This window comes from Ursus arctos, unplaced genomic scaffold (assembly GCF_023065955.2).
Source record: "Ursus arctos isolate Adak ecotype North America unplaced genomic scaffold, UrsArc2.0 scaffold_27, whole genome shotgun sequence".
Taxonomy (NCBI): Eukaryota; Metazoa; Chordata; class Mammalia; order Carnivora; family Ursidae; genus Ursus; species Ursus arctos.
The window spans coordinates 20,401,049-20,413,479 of NW_026622952.1; the positions used below are offsets into that span (position 1 = coordinate 20,401,049).

The 12,431-nt window shown below is 43.9% G+C and overlaps 1 protein-coding gene across 1 annotated transcript in view; it reads left to right on the plus strand.

Moving 5' to 3' along the window:
- Window positions 1-1,850: 1,850 nt before the first annotated feature.
- Window positions 1,851-12,431, plus strand: part of LONRF1 (LON peptidase N-terminal domain and ring finger 1) — a 38,043-nt gene continuing 27,462 nt past the window's right edge. The window contains exon 1 of the mRNA XM_026508481.4: window positions 1,851-2,663. Coding sequence (XP_026364266.1) covers window positions 1,949-2,663 — 715 coding nt within the window. The 5' untranslated portion in view covers window positions 1,851-1,948. The remainder of the gene's footprint in view (window positions 2,664-12,431) is intronic.

A 12,431-nucleotide genomic window follows, 5' to 3' on the forward strand; every position in this document is an offset into this window, starting at 1 on the left:
GGGAAATTCCATAATAAAACTTGACTTGAACTATATCTGAAAGAAATATAAGCGTATTTATCAATTTATACTTCATGTGTAATCATGAACACATGTGTTAAGTATTTACTATTGTACATTTTTGGCAGCTGCTAAGGACAGGAATGTATCACCAAAAGTCAATGTCCATCTACATACGGATGTTTGTTTTACCGCTTATTGTTTCAAGTCTGAAATGAGTATGCGGGCATCTGACTAAAGTCATTCTTATTAATATTGAGGGAAGGTAGTAATATGGGGGGGTGAGGATTAAATTCAAGGTTACGCTTATGAATTAATCCCAATATTCCCCACCTCAAATGGTTAGCAGTTGCTCCTTGTTTCTTGGCTACAGTTTGTTTCAGGTGCAATGTGAATGGTAAATGAAACTGTTTGCCTCTGCACCGAGTTGGAGTGGGAACCTCAGCTAGCTTTTTCCTTGTTCCTTTTGGGGCAATATATCTACATCTTTTCTGAAGTTACAGAATTTGCTCATTGTGTAGTAAAAACATATGTAACTCAAAGCAGTTTTGAGCCTAACTGCCTGTTCCATATAAAGAAGGATGTTAATTAAACGTTAGCCAATTTCAGGCACAGCACACTCAGGTTAACATTCCATTTACCAGCTTCCTTTACTTTGAAAATCTCGTGTAATGTATTTCTACAATCTAACAGAGTAACCTAACAGTGAAATGAGAGAAGGAAGCAGAGCCTCTGTGTGTTATTAGCTGTGTGATTTGGGGCAGGTAACCTTCCCTTTCTGGGCCATTGTTTCTAACCATCTGAAAAAGGACTAAAAGTTCTAAGTCACTTCCAGCATTAACAATCTAGTAGCCTATAATCAAATCTATATTTTTAGCTGAGAGCTTTAAACTCTCTGACATCAAGTTTAAAGGAAATATAGTCCATTATACAAAACCCAGATCATTTTTTTTTTCTTCTGTTGGCGATACCGCAGACCCTGCTTGGGTTGTAGTTTTATTGTGAATGACATATGAAAATTATTCATCTTGGTGGTTTCCCTTTAAAAATGTCAAATATAGGCCTTAGCCAGCTGTGGAGCATTGAATGAGCTGTGAAGAGTGCCGTCTGACACCTTGGGAACCTGCGGGTTTTCTTCCTCCAGATGGGGGTGAGTTTTAAACTGGAAAGGCAGCAGTAACTTGCCACTGTGGAAAACTGCCTTGCCGTCTGGAAGCAGTCTGCTCAGGAACGTGGGTGGGGTTATTTTGTTTCTAAAGTTGACCTAGCCTGGACTTGAGGAGTCAGTAAGTCATCAGACTGACTTTGCGCTTTCTTAGGTCCTCTGCCTCGATATGTCCATCTGTAACTTGGGTGTAAAAAAATGCTCAAGTGCACCTGACATCTACTCGGGGAAGCTCCCACTGGCCCGGAGGAGAGGGCGGGTCCCCACTCAGGACGTCAGGGGAGTGCTGGCGATCTGGGCTTTAGTCCCGGTAGGCAAGCCGCAGGCAGAAAAGCACCCACGAAGCAAGCATTAAGGAGAGAAGTCTTGGCAGGTGAGGGTAGGCGTCCAGCGAAAAGGCGAGGGGCGGGTGGAGGCCTGGGCTCCTAGAGCCTTTGTTCAATTACAAGCCAGGCCCCTGTTTCGGGAGAAGCCAATTAGATCCCCGCTGGGGGATCATCTGACCTCGCGTTCCTCCCCAGGAGGGGCTTCGGAAGGGGCGGGGCCAGGCGGTAAGCTCCTCCGGGACCCCAGGCGCAGGCCGTGCGGGGGAGTCCCGGGCACATCAGCGAAGCTCCGCCCCGCCCCGCCAGGCCCCGCCCCCGGGGCTTCCCGGGCGCGCGCCGCCCCGCTGTGTCCGCGCGCCACGCCCCCCAGCTCGCGGGCCGCGTGCGGAGCCGCGCGCCCCGGAGGCTCCGCGACCGTGGCGGCGGGCGGCGGCGGAGGAGCAGCCCTCCGCGGGCCATGTCTTCTCCGGACGTGGCGAGAAGCTCCCCAGGAGGGAGCCGGGAGATGGCCCCCACGCCGCGGAGCCGGGGCCGGTTCTGGGAAGTGGGCGGCGGCAGCGGCAACCGGCTGGAGCGCGCGGCGGCGGAGTCGGAGCGCTGGGAGCTGCTGCTCCGCCGCGGCGAGCTGCTGGCGCTGGGCGGCCACCTGAAGGGAGCGCTGGAGGCGTACGCGGCGGCGCTGCGCCGCGGGGCCCCGGTCAGGCCCGAGTGCCTCGGCACCCTGGTGGACTGCCTGGTGCTCAACTACCGGCTCCGCCACGGGCTGGGCTGGAGCGCGACCCTGGCAGCGGGCACGGACCCCGGTGCCGGCGGGCTGCTCAGCTGCCTGGGCTGCCGGGGCTTCCTGAGCGAGCCGGTGACCCTGCCCTGTGGCCACAGCTACTGCCGTCGCTGCCTGCGGAGAGAGCTCCGTGCCCGCTGCCGCCTCTGCCGGGACCGGCTGCCGCCCGCCGCCGCCACTGATGCTGAGGGCACCACCCCGCGGCCGCCGCCTCTGGCCGCCGCCATCGCCGCCTCGGGCTTCAGAACCAGCGTCGTCCTCAACCACCTGGCCGAGAAGTGGTTCCCGGGCCAGCGGGAGCGAGCCCGCGCGGCCGGCCGGCTCGGGGAGCTGCTGCACCAGGGGCGCTACCGGGAGGCCCTGGCCGCCGCCTGCGAGGCGCTGCGAGCAGGTGACCGTGCGGGGATGCGGCGTGGGCCCGGCCGACCCCACCCTCCTTTCCCCGACGGGCGGGCTACCCGGAGCTGGTCTGCGCCCCAGGGAGGCTTCTCTGCCTCACCGAGGCCCGCCTGCCTCCCGCTTGTAGGGTTTCGGGGTCCTGGAGGGTGTGGGAGGGGGCGGCGCCCCGGGGTGCTTCGGTCACAATGGGGATCGCCTTCGGAGCCGACTGTGACGCGGCGCGGGGAGGGGCGCACAGGCTCGGGGTTCCCTCGGCCGCGGCCTTGCGGTCTGAAGGGAGCGTCCCGAGCGGAGCGGGTGGTCGGGGCGAGGCCGCAGGAGCTCGGGATGGGGTGGAAGTTGGGCGAGCCGGCGCGGCCGCTCGCTTCCTGCCGCGCTCTTTCCTGTAATTGGTCGGCCAGGCCCGGCCGGGCCGGGCCAGCCGCGGGCAAACGACCGCCGGGGCGGCGAGAGGATCTCCAGCCGAGGCTGGGCGTGCAACGTTTACCGTCGTACCCCACAAAAGTCACTGGGGCAATTGGAAGCCGCGGGAGGGCAGAATTGCATAAGCTGGGTGGGGGGGGGGTTGTGTAACGGGTGACGTCGGGTGGGCGTGGCGGGAGCTCGGCGCCCGCACCCAGCTCGGGGAGGCCCCGCCGGCCACTGGGCTTGGGGTGGGTGTCGGAGCTGCCCGGGGGTGTCCAGGCTTACCTGAAAATGTCTGCAGCATTGGTTCCTCCTGATGGTTTACCTATCTCTTCCAGATCATACTTATTTCGTAAACACACGTGTGCTTACTTTTCGAATACCCCTAGTTCACGGTAAAGATGAAGAGGTAGTCTCTGATGAGTTCTTTGACACGCTTGTTTGCCTTTCCACTCTTGATCAAGCTGTGGGGAAAAGCCTTTTAGATCTTTTGTCTGTTTCTTCACCTCCGAGAAGCAGCTTCGGCTTCCAAACCTAGGTTAGCGCTCTTAAGGTGGTTTTAGGTTGTAGAAGGGGACACTGCCAGACTTACCTAGGGAGCATGGAGAGTTCTTTATTATCGGTGGTTCCCCCACCAGGGGGGATTTTTACCCCCCAGGGGACATTATCTAGAGCAGTATCTGGTAATACCTGGAGACGTTTTTGGTTGCCACCCCTCGTGGGAGTAGTGCTGGTTCATCTCGTGGGTAGAGGCTAGGGATGCTGCTAGTGCCCCGGACAGCCTCCCACACAGTTACCAGGCCCAAAATGTCAATAGTGTCGCTGTTAAATCTTGTGTTAAATAAGCATATTTCAAGATGGGTGTCTTTACTGGCATGAAATAATGTTGGAGGGACTAATCCCGGAGAAAGTAGACATCTAAAATATAAACTGATATTAGGTATTAGGTACATTTTAAACTGTGTAACTGAAACTCTGTTTTTGTTGGTCTTTTATCCTAAGTGCTTAGTCATTTTGAACTAATGACAATATATTTTTTAATACCTTCAGAGTTAAAAACATAAACTTGGCATATTTTCATAGTCTTTCAGTGTCTTTATGGGCAGTGTAGACAGTCATAAAATGGAGTAGAACAACAGACCTAGAACAAAAGAAAACTAGTTGGAATACAAAATTCTGATACAGACAGCTCCGCCTTTCTGGGTAAAAAGAGTTTGAGTGAGGAAGTGTAGGCCATCTAGGCCATGGTCCTCGTTTTAAAAATGAAACAGAAGCTAGGGCGGTGAAATGACTTGTCTACAGTCACACAGCTAGCTGGTTGTAGAGGCAACATTGTATCCTCCATTTCTCCTACATGTTGCACCAGGGTTGGTCCTGGCTTTATAGCTCATCCACTGAAAATGTTTGACAAATTTCCTGGAAAGTTTTCTTTGTTGCTAGGATAAAATAAAGGCTGAAACTTACTGATAGCACTATGCGGTATTAAATGCTGCATCTATAAGAATTAACTGAGGCACTTAATAAGAATTCAGGTCTTATCTACAGACCAGTGAGCACACTTACTAATTTAATGTCTGGCTTAATGTTCTATAACCAGTCATCTTAATTAAGGAAGATTTGGGCCCTTGGATTGAGGATATTATTTTTAACAGAAAAAAAAACACCCCATATTTACTCTCCTTTTTTAAAGACAATTTGCATGGTCAGCATGGGAATTTTGCCTATTCAGCTACTTAAATCTTACTTTTGTGGAACTAGAACTCAAGTCTTCTTTCACCTCATTAGCCTATTTTTCCCTCTTCTGAGGTCTTTCAAAAATTAATTCCATACTCAAAAATCTGTGTGAATGTTACTAACAAGGATAACTTTTCATCCCATACATTTTTAGTGCAACATAGGGGAAAAAAGTCTTAGAGTTAACAAATTGTAGTTGGTAAACTATAGATATCAAGTGGGGTAAATAAAAATGTTTAGTAGAGTTATAAATCTGTATTTAGGCTTTACCTTTTTCAGAGTCAGCTAGTTAACTAGATAGGCATTTGAAATGTGTTTATGTAATTGTACAGTTGTAGTTACTAATGATACTTTTCATTATTGTTGATAATGAAAAAAGACCTTCACTATAATTTCTTTGTAGAATTCTTATGAAAAACTAAATATTATTAACTAGAATAAGATAATCTAGTCTGCAGTTAGCCCACACCCGTCCAAATTTATCCCTGTTGACAAGAAAGGAAAGCTTGAAAACCTTTTCCAAAATCAGAAGTTTCCCATTGAGATTACATAAGTTTCTGTTGAATTGAAATATATTTAGATAACATTTAATCTATTGATCTTTTGGTATTAACTCAGATGTTTCGTAACTTTCTGTCTCTTTAGTATTCAGGGCTATTATGTAAAAGTCTTTTCTGTGTTGAATCTTTATACTTAAGGGCCTATTGAAATGATCCCACTTTGCTATTTTCCTTTTATTTTTAATGAATTTTTACACTGACTTGCCTTCTCCCTATATACACCCCTGTCTCCCAAAAGAAGACAAAAGAACACTAATTTACAGTTTGACCTGGTTTTGAAAAAATAAAGATCATAAGGGGGAGAACAGTTCTTTTAAAATACTTGTAAATTTTTGTCTTTAGTATTAATTATGTAGTTATTGCCTATTATCAAGCATTTAAAAAAATGTTATGTATCATTTGATCTTCACAAAGAATCCTATGGAGTATCCTTACCTCAAGGAAATTGAGGCAGCTGGCAGTGGAGTTGCAGTGTGGCCTAATGGTTAAAGCTGTTCACCTTGGCGGCTGACTGCCTGGGCTTGCATCCCAGCGCAGCCCTCCGCTTGCTCTCTGACCTTGGGCCGGGTGTCTAACCTTTCTGTTTTGGTTTCCTTATTTGAAAAGTGAGAATAGTGTCTCGTAGCTAGATAACTCATAGAGAGAAAACGGTAGTAACACGGCTGTTGGGAGAATTGAGATGTAAAGTGCTTAGAATGGTGCCTGGTAGAATAAATGCCTAGTAAATATTAATTAAAATTCTTTTAGGGGCGCCTGGGTGGCTCAGTTGGTTGAGCATCTGCCTTCCTCTCAGGTCATAATATCAGGGTCCTGGGATCCAGCCCTGAATTTGGGAATTGGGCTGCCTGCTCAATAGGGTGTCTGCTTCTCCCTCTGCCCCTCCCCCTCTGCCTGCTCATGCTCTCTCAGGCTCTGGCTTGCTGTCTCTCTCAAATAAATAAAGTCTTTAAAAAAATACAATTTTAAAATGTAAAAGTTGTGTTACAACTAGAAGATGATTTAGCTAAAATTAAAATCTGAATTTTATGATGTTAAGTCCTGTTCTCTCCTCTCTCCCACATTAATAATATTGCCAGAATCAGGGTTAAATCCTGATTCTAGCCTATATATGTGAATCAGTAGTAATATTTTAGCATCCATCAATAAAATTCAGATACTGAAAGGCTTTAGTTATAAAAAGATGAGTCAAATTATAGGTAAATACTGAATACACTTAAAGAAGATGTAAAGGTGTTTAGTATCTTAACTAGTTCAATATGAAGAGATTTAAATTTAATTAATCAGTAAACTTAGTATGTCCTAACTTAATCTGTAAAACACTTGGAACAGTAAACATTGACATTTATATGGTGTTTCATAGTTCACAAAATATTTTCATTTCCGTTATCTTAACTGATCCTTACAAAAGATCATGTGAGGTAGGAGGGCAACTTTAGCATTCCTGACTCACAGACTGAAGAAGAGAGCTCCAAGAATTTTAAGTGCCTTTCTTGAGGCAAGTAAATAACCAAGTTAGAACTGAAAGCAGAAGCACCAGGTGTATGGAGATGGCTTCTAAGACTCAAATTGATTTTAAAAATTAGCATATAAATCATAAATCTCACGCATTCTTATTCCCCAGGTATTTACTGAGTACTTACTACATACATGGCATATTTTAGGTGCTGGAAATACAGATGTGGACAAAATAAACACCCTGTCTTTATAGAGGTTGTATTCTTTTTTAATTTCTTTTAAAATCACAGCAAATTGGTATTTATTGAAAAGGGGTTTATTGCTTAATTGACCTCTAACAAACTGAGCCTATATACAGTAGATGTCTGATTCACCTTTTCTTTAATTCAGAAGTCACTTTAAGGATTTTTGCAATGCCTCAGGGTCCCTACAAAGATCAGTTACAATGGCATGTTCTTATTGATCTAGAAGATGAGAAAACGGGTTATGTAAATATTAAGTGCTCTGTTTTAAATAATTTCCATGTTTTTAAAATCTGTTCTTTATTCATCAAACAATGCAAAATTTACCAAAACTCTTTTATCTTAGATTTCTAGTTATTTGGTGTATTCAGAATTGTTTTTCTATTTAGTGGACTATTTCTAAGAGGCTTAGATACATTCAAGTGAAAATTTAAATGAATTTATATAGTATTCTATGCCTTGCATTGTAAAGATATTTTTTAAAACTGTTACTATGTTTAACTGTAAAAGGTGAATTACTTTAATTACATTTAATTACTTACACTGTAAAATGCAAGACAGAAGCTTCTGTTCAAATTCCCACCACCTCCACCCCCGCTTTGGTAGGATGGGATCAGTCTTTTTTTTTTTTCCTTTCCCTTCCTTTTGTCCAATCTGTACTACCAATCCCTAAAGATGTTTCTCACCTGGCAAAGCTTTATTTGGGTAAAAAAAAAAAAAAAAAAAAAAAAAAAAAAAACTTCTTTCTAATGCCTTGTATTGAGGGCTAATCTCATTGCTATTCAACTTACTTTGAAATATTTTGTAATATTAATAATATGTCTTGTTTATTGAGCATTTGTGTGCCAGGCATTGTGTTAACAGTCAACATGCATCGTCTATGTAGTCTTCACAATAGTCTTAAGACGTAGGTGTCACCAGCATTGTATAGGTGAGGAGACTGAGTTTTAAAGAGTAAGGTAAACTGTCCAAACTGGAATCTAAACCCAGGTGTTCTGAATCCTATGGTTATGATCTTAAGTATGCCAAACTACTATTCTTAGACTTTGTTAATCAATCACTAATAACTTGTCAATTGGCAGCTTTTAGTTTAATGATTTATTTATTTTATTTTAGAGAGACAGAGAGCATGAGGTGGGGGGAAGGGGCAGAGGCAGATGGAGAGGGCAAGAGAGGATTCCAGGCAGACTCCACTGAGCATAAACCCTGGGTGGGGGCTCAATTTCAGGGCCCCAAGATCATGAGCTGAAATCAAAAGTCAGCTGCTTAACACACTGAGACACTCAGGGGGCTTTTATGATAACCAAGCCCTACCATACTGAACTTGAAAGTAACAGAAGTAAAGAAATTTGGCATTTTGGTTAGCCACTGAGATTGTTGAAATAGCTCAACATATAAATCTAAAAAAAAGACACGCAGAAGAATGAGTAAAAGATTATGAACATGGAATGTTTATTCTTGTGCATAAACAGTCTAGCCAATAAATATATAGTTTCAAAGGTCAGACTTATTAAATGCACATTAAAGCAATGATTTTTTTTTTTTGTATTTTTCTAGGAAACAAAAATACACAGCTTTTGGGAGTGTAAAATAAGTTTTTATAAAGGGAGGGCTAGCAGAATGTATTGAAACGTTGTATATATAATTTTCTACACAGCCATTCAACTTTACAGACAGTGACTAAGGAAATAGATATGTAAAGGCATACAGATGGTTGTTTATTGTAGTACCTTTTTTTTTTTTTTTTAGATTTATTTATTTTAGAGATAGAGCACACAAGTGGGGAGGAGGGGCAGAGGGAGAGAATCTCAAGCACACTCCCCGCTGAGTGTGGAGCCAAAGCCTGGGCTCCATCCCAGGATTCTGAGATCATGACCTGAGTGGAAATCAGGAGTCTGACGATCAACCAGCTGAGCCACCCAGGGGCCTCTGTGGTGCTTTTTATATTAGCAAACATTGGAAATAAAAACTGCTGAGTAGTGTATTTTTAAATAGATTGTGAATTTGGTAGGATATTTTGCAACCATTTAAAGTTATGTGGATTTAATTACATTGACCAAAAAGCAGGTTGCAGAATGTATTTAGGGTAGAGTTCATAAAACTATGAAATTAAAAATGTAATCTGCACACATAGGAAAAAGCTATAGGTTCTAGGCCAACACTGGTTATTTCTTAATGGAGGGAAAAAGATGTTTCTTAATATTGTAGCTTTTTCAGATTTTCTAAGTAAATGTTCTATAACTTTTATAATCTGAAAACGTTTCTTGAAGATGAACTAAGGAAACAACCTTAGGATTGGAGCAAAGATGAGTAATTGGGATTCTGGAGTTTCCTCAGCCCGTGAAATGCCTCGGCAGCTTAAGATCTGGTTTCTTCAGATGTGAAGCAGAATTTTATCTCAGTGTTTTTATGTGCCTGATGACTGGCAATATTACTGGGTCTAAGAGAAGAGGAAATGGGAGCATGAATTAAGGAGCATAAGGGGATAGATTTTAATGAATTTCCCCTTGTTCAGCAAACATTTAGCAAAGCCAGGATTTGAGGACACAAAGACAGGAAATAATGGAGGGAGCTCAAAAATAGATTTTAGACTGAATGCAGTGCACATACAGTGAAGGAACACAGTCCTAATAGCCAGCAGTTACAATGTACCAAGCCGTCTTCTGAGTCTTTTGCATGTATTAACTTACTCTTGAGTAATCCTGTGAGGTAAATACTGTTATTTGCAGAGGTGAACAGCAAGAACTCTGGAGCCAGACCGCCTGAGGGAGAATCTTGAATCCACTACTTCCTAGCTTTTTGATCTTGGGCAACTTACTTAAACACTCTGTGCTCAGTCTCCTTATCTGTGAAAATGTGGACAGTGTTAGACCCACATAGGGTTGTTCTGAAGGTGGCAAATCATTTAGAACAGAACATAGTAAGTGGTGTTTCTTCAATAAAAATAAATCTTAGAAAACACCCTCAATTTTGTAGCTGAGGAAACAGGTACAGAGGTGTTTGCCAGTTTGCCCCAGGCACAGTGGGTAAGTGGGGGGGCCAGAAGTTGAATTCAGGCAGTGTGACCTCAGAGCTCCTGCTCTTGATCCTTAGTGATGTGCCAAGTGAGGGTAGACTCAGAAGGAAGCATCTGGAGAAGAGACTGGTGAGCTGAGTCCTGCTGGATGAGAAATAGTTCCCCAGACCAAGGCTAGGTGGGGGTATCGAAGTAGAGCTCTGACAAGGAGGGAGTTGTGTGAGCCAAGGAAGGAGGCATGAAATAGAATGGCAGACATGGGGCAGGGTGAGGTTAGGAATTACTGGAGCCTAAACTGGGAGGTTGATAATGACAGGAAGTAAGGCTGGAGAGAGGGGCAGGAGCCGGGTGTGTAGGAATTTGTATGTTGTACTAAAGTACCCATCTAATCATCTGGATGGTGAAGATAAAGGTAAGACAGGAGGTAGGGAGAGTGGTTAGCAAGTTATTGCAAAAATCTTAGAGATTTGGATCCGGACCCTTACTAAGGCTGTTAGCAGTAAGACTGGAAAAGACCAGGGACAGATTGGAGAAAGATTATGGGAGGTGAAACTGACAAAGTTGGGGATTTGATTTGAGAAGTCAGTGGTGTTACTAGTAGAGAATACGGTAAAAATACTTTTTTTTTTTTTTTTTTTTTTTTTAAGATTTATTCATTTGACAGAGCACAAGCAGGGGGAAGAACAGAGGGAGAGGGAGAAACAGGCTCCTCGCTGAGCAGGGAGGCCGGTGTGAGGCTCGATCCCAGGACCCTGGGATCATGACCTGAGCCAAAGGCAGATGCTTAACTGACTGAGCCACCAAGGTGCCCCAAGATTTTTTTCTTTTTTCTTTTTTCTTTTTTAGTGGAAATGTACTGAGTTTGAGGAAATTACAGCAAGCAGTTGGAAATTTGGTGAATCTGAAGGCAGGTTGAAAAGCTCAGAACTGAAGATAAAGATCTGGGAGTTAAATCATGTTTTTAGTACAGTTAGCCTAAACCACATCTTTGTATTTCTTTACTTTTTCAACAAATTGGGTCTGTAATATGCCAGGCACTAGGGTACCTGCAGTAGTGGCCTGAGAGGCCCCTCCCTGATAGCATGCTCAGTGAGGTGACTTGTTCACTCCAGGGTCCTCAAGGTCAGGTGGAGAACATACTGGAAACATTTGTTGACTCTTTCAAACTTGGAGTTACTAACACAGCTGGGCTGATAGTTGCTTTTTGGGTTTTTGTTTTGGGGGGGTGGTTTACAGTTGCCTTTTGCAAAAGTTTACATGGAGGGCATACACTGTTTGCTTTGATGATTCAGGGGTCTCAACTAGTGCATCTGACTCTCTTTTTAGAGTTAAGGGTTTGGAATAAGTGGGTGGGGTGACCCTAATCTCTTAAGAAGCTTTAGGAATTTCAACTCACTTGATGAGGTGTTTTTTTCCCCCTTATAAAGTCATTTAAAATAATTATTCCATTAAGATTTGAAGTTCTTAATAAAAATGTTACCTACGAAGAATTGGGGAACAAGACTTTTAAAATCTAGCCCTCTTGTCATTTTATGTGTACCTTTTCTCTTCTTCCAATACATACTAACTTTTTAGGCCCACCTTTAGGGATCTCAAGAGCCTGTGTTTATGTTGAGAGGAGAGGGGAAACGGTCTTTGTTCACTTTGGTCAGAGTGGAGAAGTGCGATACGTTGGCTGGGTGTTGTCAGCGACAGGCGTCCTCGGATGCTGGCTTCAGTGCTAACCAGAGGAGGCTGGACTGAGTGGTGAAGGCATTGATGAAAGGGTTTGATAGTCAAAAGTTTCGAATGTGCATCTCATCAAGTGTGATGCTGGGGGGACCTGCTGTAAAAGAAAAAATTGAAATAAAAAAGCCCCTAAGGGAACCAAGAATGGGAAGGGCTGCTTGCTGCAACAGTGAACTTCCTCTCTCTGAGATGCAGAGAAGGGGGTCTCAGGGATACTGTTGGAAGCGCCCCAGCTCTGGGGGAGCAGTCCTTAATGGGTCAGGGTTTGTTTTTTTGTTTTTTTGTTTTTTTTTGATGCTTTTGCATTGACTGCTCATTCTTGGACTATTTTGGCCTGTGCTGCTCTCAATTTTCTGAACTCCAGTTTTTTGTCAAATCAAGATTACATGATCCCATTTCACAATAAAATAAAATTTTCTAATTGGATTGTAAGCTCTTCAAAGACAGGGATAAAATAAAATCTTTTGAACACCTACAGGGTCAAGTTTTGTACCAGGGCTCTTCATTCTTGATTGATGAATCATATTGAGCTCTCAGTTTCCATGTGTTTTTATTCAGAGATAATGGTTTCCAATTATATTACTTTAAGAAACAAAAGACAAAATATTCTAGACATGTCT